This window comes from Stegodyphus dumicola, chromosome 10 (assembly GCF_044657685.1).
Source record: "Stegodyphus dumicola isolate Sdum_Otavi_A_Nest chromosome 10, ASM4465768v1".
In the NCBI taxonomy this organism is placed as follows: Eukaryota; Metazoa; Arthropoda; class Arachnida; order Araneae; family Eresidae; genus Stegodyphus; species Stegodyphus dumicola.
This window is the reverse complement of record NC_140777.1, coordinates 148,901,451-148,916,575: the sequence shown is the minus strand read 5'-3', so window position 1 is coordinate 148,916,575 and position 15,125 is coordinate 148,901,451. Positions and strand designations below refer to the sequence as shown.

Genomic DNA, 15,125 nt, shown 5'->3' with positions numbered 1-15,125 from the left:
GGACATTAAAGTTTAACTTAATGTCCACCCATCTCGATATGCCTTGCACGGCATATCGAGATGGGTTAGTTACTTATTGAAAGAGACAAAGATATGTTACACTAAAACACAGAAACTGTTAAATCTTTAATGGTTTTGGGAGCATCGGGCTTCATTTGTTAAGCATCCAGTCAGTTTCTGAAGGCAAGAAAAATTGGTTAGTTAATAGAAAAACACCTCAGCAAAATTATCTGCCATTTCGTGACTCAGTATAGGAAATTTCAGTATGAAAAGGTTTCAAGAGGGTGGCAACTCGACTTAATCTTCCTCACAATGCAAAATGTAACATGCTTTGAAAGAATACCTGACCTCATTCATTCTCGTTGACGTTCGGGAACGTAACGTGTACCTATATAGCATAATAAGGCAGAATCATTCTTTTTGAAAATTAAAGGTGGCTGTCAAGAAGATATGGTGCACTTTAGAAACAGAAAAATTTGATTTTTTTATGAAAATGCATTTATTTGCTGTTGCTATATATGAAGTTGATGAATAATATGCTGACTAGCTGTGTGCTGTAAGCTTAGCCTTGATGACCGTTTTTGATCTTAAACTCCTAAAACCTACACTACTTGGTTTGCTTTGATATAAACTTTAAAAAAAAAAAAAGTTTGTTTACACATTTTCTTTTTTGTTAATGGAAATAAACAAAAAGGTTTCGCACCTCATTCAAATACTATTTTGTTTAATCTTTGTTGTTTTCATATTGTTTAACTTAGCCTGTCATTGTATCCCATCTTTTCGTTATATCTTTAGCTTTGACTCAATATGTAGCATTTATTACGTAACTATATTTATAAATCCCTCTACTTTTGTTAATAACGTTACTATCTCTAAAGTCATTAATTGGAATATGTATTAATTTATTTAATACCCTCACTGTGATCAATGATCACTCAATAGTCTTCTCTCCTCATCTCTTTTCCTCATTACTGAATTTAGTTCATTAGATAATAATCATTACGATAATCTGAGTATTTGAATAATGATTCAGGACTGTAAAAAACTGCATATAAAAACTACTGCTGATTTTCTAACCAAGGAAAAAATTAAACTAATTTGGTTTGCTTTATACATTGTTATCTCTAACACATAAAAGGAAATATAAGTTTTTTCAGCCTCATATCGGCCCCTCATTTCAATAAATGAGATATAATGTTCTTTTCTGAAATAACACTCAAATAGTTTAAGCAGGATTTTATAAAATCCCTTTCTAGTATAATCATATGTACTTAAGAAAAGATAAAATAAAATTTCAAAAGCGTGTTCATTAGCTTGGAAAATTCTTCTTCATATGTTTCAGGTATTTTATATTTTCCACTTTTCTTATCAGCAGGCTACTGAAATAAGTTTAAGAATGCAAAGAGCATCATAAATAATATATTCGGAAAGGGAAAAGATACTTGTCAGAGTCAATAAAATATCTTGTCAATTTGGCCTTTGCGGAATTTAGCAAATATAAAATAGTTTGAACTAAGAAAATAACAATCAAGATTTAGGTGTTACTTAATACACTCACTTCCAAAAGTTAAGCACGGAGAGGGAAATGCTAATTTCCGTAAGCCAATCAGAATTGAAGAAGATGCATTTCGCTGCAGAGTAGATGGAAGTATGCAAATATGTTAGGTAACAGCCAATCGCGCTTTCATGTCAAGAAATATGCAAAAAAGGCAGTCTTATAAGAAGCCAGCTTTATGATGGGTTACAGAAGTTGATTGTAAGTGCTGATAAAAGGTGTTTAAAATTTTCGTACAATTTCTTTTCAAGACATACGTGTTTCTATGACTTCCAGAAGACGAATGGAAGATTCTGAGCGCTGGCGGGCTGTGGGGCGCATTGAAGCAGGACAGTCGATCACAGATGTTGCTCTTTTCTTCGGCGTTCATCATTCTGTAATTTTACGTTTATGGAAACAATTCCAAACCACACAGACAGTTGTCCGAAGGCCCGTAGCCGGTCGATCAAGGGTTACAACCCCCACGGAAGATCGATATATTCCTATTGTAGCCCAGCGGAATCGCTGAGCGACCTCCACACGTGTGACATCTATGGTTACAGCGTCCATTGGTAAGGGGATATCTGCAGCTACTGTACGCCGAAGATTACATATGAGTGGACTGTACGCCCGGGTACCTCGAGTTTGTGTTCCTCTATCCATCCAATCAAGAGAGGCACGATTACAGCGGTGCCGGGAACAGGTCAATTGGAATGTCTCTGACTGGGGCAATGCCATGCTTACTGATGAGTCAAGATTTGCTCTGTAGACAGATGAGAAGCGTATAAGGATATGGCGTGAACAACGAACACGAAATCAGTCCCAAAACATCACCGAACATTACGCATACCGAGGCGGAAGCATTATGGTGTGGGCAGGGATTTCATTAGGATACCGCACCGACCTGCACATCTTTAAACGGGGTTCTTTGACGGCTGTCCGGTATCGAACATATTGTGAGAGTGTACGCTGCAGCAGGTGTCCCTACGTTTGTTTTAATGGACGATAACGCACGTCCGCATAGAGCTGACATCGTCGATGACTACCTGGAGAGTGAAGGGATTGCGTGTTTTGCGTGGCCAGCATATTCGTCCGACCTTAATCCCATTGAAAATCTTTGGGATGCTCTTGGCCGTGCTGCATCCTCACGTTTACCACCTCCAGCCACTCTTATTGAGCTGGAAACTGCTCTACAAGAAGAATGGCGATTGCTTAATTTTGCGGTGGTTGACCACCTAATTGAAAGCATTGTAAACTTTGTATACAGATAAGGGGGTGTCACATACCCTATTAATGTCCTTTTTTCATTTTATGCTGTTTATTTTCATTTTATACATAATTCTGCTTAAGTCTCCAGTATGTCATTATCTGATAACTTACAAAAATTTAATATTGTTTTCATTTCTGTATATAATTATTGATTTTGTTTTATGCATAAATATATATGCTACTTTCCTGCCGAATGTTGTGACAATCAAAGCAGTATTGGTGTATTTTGTTGCATTGTACACCTTCGTGCTTAACTTTCGGAAGTGAGTGTACTTAACTTAACGTTGGAATAACTACATGCGTTATTCTGAATGTAAAAATAATTTTGATTTTGTTATATTTCATGAAGGCATAAGCCTTCTTGGGTATTACAGCACATACAGTGGATGGACAAAAATATGGAAACACCTTGTGAAATGCATGTTTGAAAAGAAAGATTGATTTTAATGAAATATGTAGGTGGCGCTGTCGTTTTTGACTACTGACGCCACCTATACAACTTCGTAAATGTGCTAAACAGTTCAGTTGTTGTCGGAGTACTGTTATGTGAGGTTGTCATTGCATTATGTCAGAGTTAACAGACTTCGAACGTGGGCAAATTGTTGGAGCACGTATGGTAGGTGCTTCCGTAAGCAAGGTAGCCGAGGTGTTTAGTGTTTCAAGAGGTACTGTATCGAAGATTTATTCCGCATATTTGAAAAGCGGAAAAACATCGTCTGCTAAATCACAGCGCGGACGAAAGTGTGTCCTGAGTGATCGTGACAGACGATCATTAAGGGCAATTGTGACGAAAAATAAGAAGACCACAGCTGCAAAAGTTACTGCTGAAATGAATGTTATGTTACCGAACCCTGTGATTACCAAAACAATTAGAAGGGAGCTTCATAAACAGGGAATTGCTGGCCGTGCTGCAATTGAGAAGCCACTCATCAATGATGCTAATGCCCGTAACAGGAAAAGGTGGTGTTTAAGTCATAAAGCCTGGACTATAGAGCAGTGGAAGCGAGTAATATGGTCTGATGAGTCTTCTCGAACATTGTTTCCCACTTCTGACCGAGTTTACGTCTGGGGAACGCCATCTCAAGCCTATAATACAGACTGCTTGTTGCCAAGAGTGAAACATGGAGGGGGTTCTGTTATGGTTTGGGCAGCCATATCGTGGTTCTCTGCTAGCCCCATGATAACTGTGTCAGGGCACATGACTTCCAAGACTTAATGTGAACATTTTGGCCGATCAAGTTCATCCCATGGTACAAACTTTGTTCCCCGATGGTGATGTTGTCTTCCAAGACGACAAAGCCCCTGTTCACACAGCTCACATTGCCCAGGACTGGTTTTCTGAGCACGAGGATGAGTTGTCCCATCTCCCCTGGCCACCACAGTCACCAGACCTGAATATTATCGAACCTTTGTGGTCTACATTGGAACGGAAAGTGTGTTCTCGTTATCCACCGCCAACATCGTTATCTGAACTTGCCACCGTTTTGCAGGAAGAATGGTATAATATTCCCTTGGCAAACATACAGGAACTGTATTTATCCATTCCGAGAAGATTGCAAGCTGTTTTGGAAGCCAACGGGTTTCCTACACCATATTAAGCAAAGAAACATGTTTTTTTAAAGGTGTTTCCATATTTTTGCCCAACCCTTGAAATTTAATCTATAGGAGGACTGGAAATGCCTAACGGTATCTCGGCTACTTTAAGTAAGTGGTAATTATCATATGCTACAGTCCTCTGGAGAGTTATTCTATTCATCTCCTAATCCCATTAGCAGCTGAGCGGTGCAATCGAAGAACACTGATAGTTCGAGATGGTTTTAAACCTATGAGCACAGTCTATCTGCATGGTAAGTTTCGTTGCTATCGTGACCTATCTTATAAGGTATTTTATTCCTCTTTTCTGCATGCGTTCATGCTGTAACGGTTAGCACACTCGGTTAGAAAATGTTTAATTTAAAGAATCTGGTGACGGTCTTTTTGAAAAGATCTAAAATGCATATCCATGGAAACATCTGCTGCAGTTAGCAGGAAAAAGAAACCGAAAAAGCGTGAAAATATATAAGGCATTCTCTCCTTGCTTTCTGCCTGCCTTCGTAGCGTAATAGTTACCACACGGGCGCGTATTCGAGATGTCCAGTTTCGAGTACTGGCAATTGCTCATTTTTCACGTCTCTTGCTTTAAAATAATCCTCATGACTCTATAATGTCAGTTATCTGAGCGTAACATTAGATTAAGTCCATGAGGGTTTCAAGGGGACGAGACAAGATTTGAGTCTGTCGATATGCATTTTCCCAGGTCTGAAGGAGAATCCACCAGGGGACGGTTTCAAAGGTCTCCTACACTTCTTCCTCTTTCAATAACTTCTTCAGATAACTTTTAACTCGACAATATTTTAAGTGTTCCATATGCCGCACTACACTCTTATAATAACCCATGCCTTCTCCGGGTCCGAAACTGCGACCAAATTTATGATAGGCTGTTTTCCTGCCTTTATGCTAACAATGTTTCTCGAATTTCGTTAATTTCTCCATTCGTAACGCAAATACGACCCGGTAATGCTTAAAAAACCCTTTAGGAAACCATCCCTCCTATTAAGCAGATAGCGCTCATGTGCTTTGCTGAAATCTAAGTAATACAATGCAACTGACTGAAGATCTCTGTCAGAATTGTGATATTTTCTCCCTGCTTTTACACCACCTCTTTGATAAAATAAGAAATTTTTTAATAGGTTATGTGTTCTCAGATCTGAAAGTATGTTTAGACGAATTTAAGGTTTGTCTCTGTTAGACTTTAAGAGCTTAGAATTAGTTTTGAAAGCTTAAAGAGCGGTTCACGTACAGCAAATGTAAATTTATTACACACACATATTCATTCAAAACAGATATTTTTATAAATTTATGCACACTATGCTATAAATTTAACAAATATATATATATGTAATGTTTGTTGCGTCGTTTCCAAGTAAAATATTATTTTATTTCGTGATATGTTCGAGATATATGTAATGTATATGAATAACGTCAATAATTCTAGAAAAGCAGAGATTAAAATTTAAATCTACAGACAGAACTGAAATACATTAGAGAGATAAAATAGATATAAAATAATTTAAATTGAGAATGAAAGGAAAAATATGTGAATGGAAGCATTCAAAAATATCGGAAGGATTTAAAACTTAATATAGATAAATTGAACACATGCCGAAATTTTTTCAAAATATTTTATTTTGTACTTAGCTAAAAAGTGAATCAACTTTTAAAATTTCGAAATTAGCTTTTCGTCAGCCTGTCATTGTAATACAGCGACATCATCATTCGTCTTAATTCTGTTAAATGTTGAATTCAAAGTCTAATTTCTGCTTTAATAATTAGGCCTATTATAAATATGGACAAAATTATAACAAAAGAAAACATGCAAAATATTCAGGCAAATATTTCAGTTCTCTAAACTAACAGGTAGAAACCTTTCTTAAATTAATACAAAACTTTCAAACAGCTGCTACTGGACATCATATACCTGTTGTATATATCTTAGCTAAGTAGACGAATTTATTTATTTTACGAATTCTGCACATTAATTCATTCAGAAATGCGAGACGGTTACAAAATATGAAAAGTTTTACGAGCAAAAAATAAGTGTAACAGCAACTGTGAGAAGACTCTCTTTACAATGGGGTGAGAAAAATAAACAGACAATAAAGTTAGGAATTCAAAATGGGATTTCAGTGCGGAATTCATTTATTCCTTTTTTTCGCTTCGAATGCGAAAACATGTATACTCAGATGACAGAATTTAATATGAGATGGTTTATACCGTCGCATTTTGGAGCTTAGTTTTCTGTCTCTGGGGCTTTCTACTTGTACTTCAGAACTGTCTTTTTGTGTTAAAGAAGTATAGTTATAAAGAAGTTACAACTCAATTTATATGTTTCTCATATTTCTTGTTATCTTTCCATAGCTTAGCTGTCTAAGATAAAAAATAACACTAAATTTAAAACGTTCTTTTGGGCAAAGTAGCGGTTACAAAAGTTTTAGTTAGTACTAATAAGCACTCAGTGACTTCTAAATAAAAGGGTTGGTCACAAAAAGAAATATCATCAATTAATTATCATTTATAATTATCATCCGAAAAAGACAGGTATTTATAAAGTATGTGCGTTTTCAAGGAAAGATTATATGAAATCTAAATAGAAGCAAACATGAGACCTACCACCTGCGAAACCTTTCCGATTCCGTAAAGGCCATAAAATTGTCATTTAGCAGAGATTTAAAAGTCCTGCCAAGTAGATCATCTGCAAGATAGCAAAGGATTCACTTGTTATATATGATCCCCATGCATTGGAGTATTCGGCTTTATTTGTTCGTGCTTACCAAAAAAATAATCATGAATGACCTATTTTGTGTTCTACGATTAGAAAATACTGTATTATTTTTTGTTGTTTTGAACACATACAATCTCCCCGTGCTCCACAGATATACAGCACGGGGCTTCCAAAAGTAAGTTAACTGAAACATTAAACATTACGTGCATAAATAAAACGAACAAAAATAGAGAACAGTAGTCTGGACATCATGAAAATAGATAAGTTCACCGAGCAAGTCACGAACACTTTCAAATCGTTCTGCAAGCATAATCTAGAGCCATCAATGGTAGGAAATGAAAAACATCAAATGCTCCACATCTTGAGGTACTTTAGTTTTAAAATTCACTTAAATTATTTGATATCAGATTAGAACGAAACAGGTAAGTTTCAAATTCACCTTGACCAGATAAAAAACGAGAAACATTAAATTAATAGAGAGGAAAGACTCTGAATGCAGTCTAGGGTAAACAAAAGGAAAGAACCTTCTGGTGCCCTCAGCATTGCAAGGTGGTCCATTTATCAAGGATTTTTAATTTACTATTGCCTGCTAGGTGTAAGCACATTTTAAGTTATTCGGTTTTCATTATGTCTTCCGGAAAGTTTTTCGTGGATTAGATTCTATAATATCAATGGTGCAGGGTAACTGAGTGATGATTACAAACAATGGACACATTACAGAAACTTACATCACTTTGTGAACCAAGCGCTCAACTTACTAGTTGCCGTCTTTCTCTAAATGCTATATCTCAGTTTCCGTATATTTGGAATTGAATCTTAAAAGGTTAAACTGCAAACATTGCATTGTAGGCAGAAAACAGAAGCCAGTTGGTGGTATAATGATATCACCATGGTTGTACTTGTTTGGTGGCGCATGGAATTACCATACCATATATGAGCGCGATTAATGCAGTCTAAGGACCCAGGCCAAAGCCCAGTAGTATTTCGAGGGCATCTAATTCTCGTTTCATGCAACTTCTTGCAAGAACAATAGGGCTATGAGGAGTTCTAGGACGATAATGAAGCCCAAGTCTTGGGCATCGTCTGTCTATGCGGCAATCAAGCCTTGTATAATAGTAAATTCAAAATGAGAACTACGTAGTAATTGACCATTTGAACTGAAACAACCCAATAATTAAAGATGTCACATTTTTCACAATTTACGTCCTCAGAATTACGTTATAACGATCGTCGACAGATTACGTAAATGGATAATGAAAACCAACTGATGAATTAAGCATAATTGAAGGACTAAATTTTAGGTATAATATACTATTATTTTCACATATTATTACTATTTTGAAATTGAGTCCATGTAATTGGACCTTTGGGTACAACTTAAGTGTATGAAAGATAATGATAATATTTTTTGCCTTTAACTGTGGATTTAAATATTGAATATAACAGGAATTCTTAATCTTACCTTTCTCTCTGGGCGGCTGTAAATTATCATATTCTTGTGGGTTGTCTGGAAGTATGCTATCGAACTCTAAACTTTCTGACCTAAAAAGTAAACAAGAAACAATAACTTTATGTTGACGGTCATATGGTTATCGCTAGTTATAATGGCAGCAAGTTTTAGGAAATTTCATAGCATTAAAAATTAAATAGCTCAAAGTGTTAAATTCACTGAATTGAAAATTACAAAATTACATGAAAAAACTACATTAATAACTGGAACAGTAAATTGCAGTAAAATCTGTCCCGCTTTATTTGCAGTAAATAGTATATTAAAATCAATCTTGATTGAAGAAATTGGATTTATGTACTGCAAATGCAGAATTTCGGTAGATATTATATTTATTTGTATCGTCCTCTTGCATATATAGTTGTGAATTTTTAGCACATAATGAGAATGCTTATATTGCAAAACGTATATTTCTTGAGGAATTTATAGCATATCCTGTCAGTGTAGTTTGACATACATCAGCCAGACTGAAACACCATTGAAATTTCTCTGCAAGGAATGTGAATCTGATGTTGGGAAAAACATTCGTTTGGGAGTTAATCATTGTTAATCATAATTTTAATCAATTTAATCAATTTTGGTTTTGGATCTGCGTAAATGTGCATAAAGATTTTTCAGATAAGTAAACTGAATTTCCTTGAACCCTTTCCGATTAACAAAAATTCCTCCTTTGCTAATGAAATTAATTCCAGTTTTTCTTCAAAATCCTAATATCTTAACTTTGTAACGATTCATTGCTATTTCACTCGGAAGATCACTCAACATTCCTTTTCTCTTTGCTCCACTCAATGCTTTCTATGTAAAAACCGTTTAGCTCCTCCCACTGCTGCATTTCTTTTTTCTGAAAAGAGACCAACTACTTACCAACGAAATCGACAGACCTTTCTTACAATATTTACTCCGATTTAAGTTTGCCTATCTATTTAATTTTGACATCTATGATCTTTGAATCAATGGAATAAAGATATTTATATTATTTCTTATTATGTACGCTAGAAACAGCCTTTAATCAGATAAGAATAAAAATTTTTATTAAAACATCGTGATATGGTTCAGACCAATGTACATTTTGTTAACTAATCGTAAAGTTATATGTGATGATGCAAATTAAATGCATTTTAAGCTAAACGAACTGTCAGCTAAATGGAAATATTAGAAAACAACTTTCAAGTTGGCGTAAACGATAGAGAAAACAGCAGAGATTTTAGTGCCAAATCTACGCCATGCGAAGTTTTTCTGCTTTGGTTTTATGTTTTATATTAATGTGCGTCAGTTCCGTAGATAACTACTAATTTAAATTCTAATTAGCTATTAGCTAAAATAGCTCTTGAAGAATAAAAGTAGTTGTTGCAACTTTCGCTCTTCAATCAGATTAAGTTTCATAGGATTACATTGATATGAATGACCTTCTTCCTTCTTCGAAAAAAACGAAATACATTGTTAAATTTGGAAGCTGGGAAATGTTAAATTAATCATTCGATAGCTCAGACCATTCAGTTGTAATTGATCGAAAGGGAAAATTATAAGCAATTATTGCATTTTCCCATACTGTTGTGGTGAAAATCTTAGCTCGTGGGTGATCCGTGTTTCTTAATTCCGGCGGAAGCATATTTGATTTCGCAACTTTTCTGCTTCAAAAAATCCAAATCTAATAAACTTCTAAGATCTGTTTTATTTTACTAACCAGGTATATTATGTTAATTCGTTTTCCTATCCTCCTTGCTTCTCACTTTCCTTCCAGAATGTAAATTTCTAGATCGAGTGATATTCAAATGAGGTAGAAAAGAGACACTATTTAGAGGGTAAAATCATAGCATGTTCTGCCTGCTCAAGTCCCGTCGTTAATTTAATACGCTTATGGTTGTATATACAGTTAGTACATCGAAATGGCAAATAAAAGCTACATGGTTCACTTGATAAGTTACATTAGCATAGTTTGACCTTTACCTGATAAACATAATTGTTTTGATTTTCATCAAGACCTAGTTTAAAGATTATATTCTTGTTGTTACGCTGCATAGATATTACCCTAAATAACTAAGCCAGTTGAAAGGAAAACTTTTCTACTTGCATTGTATTGAGTAGAATAACAATCGCATTGCGTAGAATAACAAACATTCTATTGAGTAGAACATTGTATTTCACACATTGTATTTCAAAACATTGTATTTCAAAACATTGTATTTCAAAACATTGTATTTCAAAACATTGAGTAGAATAACAAACGTTTACAGGAAAGATAAACAACTATAAATAACCCAAGAAGAAAAATTGACTTAAGACGAAATGTTTCTTAATATGAAAGGAATTATCATAATCGATCATAGAGCAAAATCGAAAACGGTAATCGATCCAGCGCGATGTTTGGCAGCAAAACGCTAGTGTTTCTTATATAGCTTTAAACTGAACTAAGGTGAGACGAGGCAGCGTGCAAGCTTATATCTGTAACTGCCTACGAGCGAGACAACAGACACTGGTCAAACTGGCGAGAAAATATCAAATGTTACAAATTTACAGCAAAGGTCAAATAAAACGTTTTCTGCTCATATCTTTGATTCTGCTTGAGCTAATCTAACAATTCCAACACCAAATGATGCAGAATTAAAGGTTCTATAAAAATATGTGAAGCAAACATTTAGAAACATAATAGATGGCTAAAATTTTGAAACTTAAATACATAAACATGAAATTACTCTACAAAATACAAGCATGTTAAATCAATAAGTAAGTGAATAAAAACAACATGCAGCATTGCAAAAATACATACAAATTTGCTTATAAATTGAAAGAAATTTCAAACTAAATATCAATGAATAAATAAATAAAAATAAATAAATGTATAAAATAAAATGAATGCAGATATTTATAAAAATTTGCACCAATATTATTTAAATTATTATTGCAAAAATTGGAATTTTCAGCTCCGTAAAATTTATCACAGGTTGTTGAACACGATTATGTCTGAATTACGGAAATTTAAAATTGTGTTAGCAACTTTTTTATTTGTTGAATAATCTTTTTAAAAGACAAGTCTTTCCTTTTTGTTTAGAGATGACAAAGTAAGGCTTAAAGGAGAAAGTGAAAGAAAACGCAACTAATCGATGTTATTATTTAGATCGATTAGTAAATTAATATATACAATCGATATTATTTATTAGCAGGAAAAAGAGCTCCAGATTTATATATTTTAAAGGAATAAAAACTATCTTCTGCAAAGTCTATTAAATTCAGTCTTGGCAGATTAAAAATTTTTAAGTTTTGCTTATCCATTCTCTATTCAATTATTAACAAAATAGACTTATTTGTTATCTAGGGTCTCAATCATTTTACAAGAGATGTTGTTAAACAAACCATGTCAGTCTAAAGCAGAAAAAGCTTTCAAATAAGAAAACAGAAGAAAAAATAGGAAAATTTATAAATAAAAAAATAAAAAGCATCTATTACTAAGCTCTAGTTGCGAAGGGACTAAAGTAAGAAATACAAATTCCAAGGGTCAGCTTCACAAAGAAAGAATATATCTTTGGAACAGCATACCTAAAAAGTAAACATGCAGGTAAAATAAAAAAACAGATAATATAAAAGATTTGCTCTTTAGAATTAAAATAGTCTTGAAACAAGCTTTAAGAATTTATTCTCACTCAGGTGCATTTCCAAAACAAAAGAAGTAAATAAAAAAATCTAACATAAAAGTAAAACAACAAGTAAGGTGCATTAAAAAGGGAAGAAAGCTGAAAACAAATATTGAATAAATGTTCTCTGAAAGTAAAGCAAACAATCATACAGAAAGCTTTGGGTAAGAAACACAAAGAAAAATATTTAGTTAAAGAAAGTCATTTGAAAATCAAAATGCCTCTGTGTCAGAAAACAAACGGCTTCTGCAGGTATGCTGTTTGCTATGTTATTTTGTTTCTGAATGTATCGAAATAATTTCGGACATAATTTGCTACTGAGAATAATAAAAACAAACCGTTCAATTTATATAAAAGGAAATATCAGAATATTATTTCTGATTTAAATTGTAACATGTATATTCATTTGTTAAATTTAGCTAAAATTTATGTATTAAGATTAAAGACTATTTAATTTTAAATTCAGAGAAATCAGTATTTGAATTAGTAATTTTGAAATTTTGTAAAGTTGCTATATAAAAGTAAACAAATATTTGTAGTAAGTAATTATTTGAAGAAAATCTAGTTCTCATTATCAAACGTTTCGTTATGCAAGTAAAACCTTTTTGTTATGTTTATCGTTTTCACTCTGCGACAAATTTGGCTGCGCAGTCAATAGATATTGTTGCCGATCAACGATGCATAATATCTTCCATTTGTCTTTACGTGTTTCAATAAATAAAATGCATTCAATATAATAATATTACAAGTTATTTTCTCCCTCGTTTCCGCATACCTTCCGTGGTGTAACTGCAAGCACGCTCGACACGTATTTGGAAGGTCTGGAGTTCGAATCCAGGCGATTGCATTGCTGATTTATTCATTTCTTGACTAAGTCTCTACAGTATTATGAAAATGGAATGGTTCATGCAGCATAAATTTATTATATAGATAGTATTTTATATAGGCTATTAAATATTTGGCTCTAGTGTTAAATTGGGTGTCCTTTCGACTGGCGACAATTTTTTTTTTTTTTTTAATTTTGGCGATGAAACCTCACTTCTGGTTACCATGATAGCTTTAACTTTGTTTTAGCTTCCTGATTTTATTTAAATGAAAAGTACATGGACAAATTTAAGGCAGTGCGCAATGCCAAGTTTGTGCAATTCTAGGATGTTTTTTTAAGTGAAAACAGATCGATGTGTACATGGACACAGTGTTTGTGCAATTCTTTTACTTCCTATTTTGGTTTTGTGTAGCGGCCATCTTCAAATTGTGCCTTCCTGGCGCCGTTCTTGGCGTCAAAAAAGAATCGGCAAGAAACAAGGGGCGCCCAATTGTAAACTTTCACCAAATATTCATTTAGAGACTTTTGTAAGTGGCTTGAGAAAATCAGTTAGGCAGTTTTCATATAAAATGAATTTAATTTATTTTAAAAATACTTGTCGTCTAAAACTTCAGGTAAAAAAACAGTTAACTGTTAAAACGTTTAAAAAATCAGAGAAGTTACAGATTTTCAAAAAGTATACAAAGATTTTCTTTCTCTTTAATAAAAATCTACATTTACCAACTCACGAAACAAACGTTTTGCTATTAAAAAAAGTACATTACCATTTGAACAAAACTGGAAACAAAAATTACCGAAAGAGGTATGTAATTAAAATATTTTTCAAACATTTTCTGTAATTATGGATGCATTTTGCTTCATTTATTATGGATGCATTTTGCGTCATATATTATAGATGCATTTTAGTCAATTATTAGGGAAGCAGCATATGTAAGGAGTAGTTAAAGATTAAGTAAACCGCCAATTACAAAACATTTGATCGTACTTTTATGATTCTTGCGGGGAAGGGAATTTGTAGCAAAATAAATTTTATAAATCAAATTACTCTCTATATAATATTTTTAAAATAAATTAAATTCATTTTATATGAAAACTGCCTAACTGATTTTCTCAAGCCACTTACAAAAGTCTCTAAATGAATATTTGGTGAAAGTTTACAATTGGGTGCCCCTTGTTTCTTGCCGATTCTTTTTTGACGCCAAGAACGGCGCCAGGAAGGCACAATTTGATAATGGCCGCTACACAAAACCAAAATAGGAAGTAAAAGAATTTCACAAACACTGTGTCCATGTACACATCGATCTGTTTTCACTTAACATTCTAGAATTGCACAAACTAGGCATTGCGCACTGCCTTAAATTTGTCCATGTACTTTTCATTTAAATAAAATCAGGAAGCTAAAACAAAGTTAAAACTATCATGGTAACCAGAAGTGAGGTTTCATCGCCAAAATTTAAAAAAAAATGTCGCCAGTCGAAAGGACACCCAATTTAACACTAGAGCCGAATATTTTTTAAATATTTTATTGAAAAGCATCTTTATTAATAAAAACTGCTTAAACATTTTTCAAGGCCCACTTACAAAGAACTAAAATAACTAAAATTTTCGTTAAACTTAATAAGTCGGAAATGTAAAATTAATATTACAGATGACAAATATGACAGCTAGTTTTAATGTTGTTCTATTTCACTTGAATATTTTCGCATAAATATTACATATTCTCGTCAGTGATACTATCATTCAAAATATTTTTATTATTCTTTTAAATGTCCCTTCACAAATAAATTCACAAATAAATAATTCTATTAGAGATAGATTAAATTTTAAAAACAAGAATTTACTTCATGTGATACCTCCAAAGAAAAACACCGAAATATTTGTACACCAACATCTGCCTTCTGCCCGTTGGCCGAAAGGCATGGTTTTGCGTAGAAAATAATTATTATGCGTAGAAAATAATTGTAAAAACTGTCTTTTCAACCGTTTTAACTATATTTGATGTTTTATGCTTTTCTGTATTTTTATGTTTTTGTTTCCTT

The 15,125-nt window shown here is 33.5% G+C and overlaps 1 protein-coding gene across 1 annotated transcript in view; it reads right to left on the bottom strand.

The window, feature by feature from the left end:
• The window catches only part of LOC118182764 (glycine receptor subunit alpha-2-like), a 249,424-nt gene that overhangs the window by 207,034 nt on the left and 27,265 nt on the right, over positions 1-15,125 (bottom strand). The window contains exon 3 of the mRNA XM_085826111.1: positions 8,587-8,666. Coding sequence (XP_085682237.1) covers positions 8,587-8,666 — 80 coding nt within the window. The remainder of the gene's footprint in view (positions 1-8,586; positions 8,667-15,125) is intronic.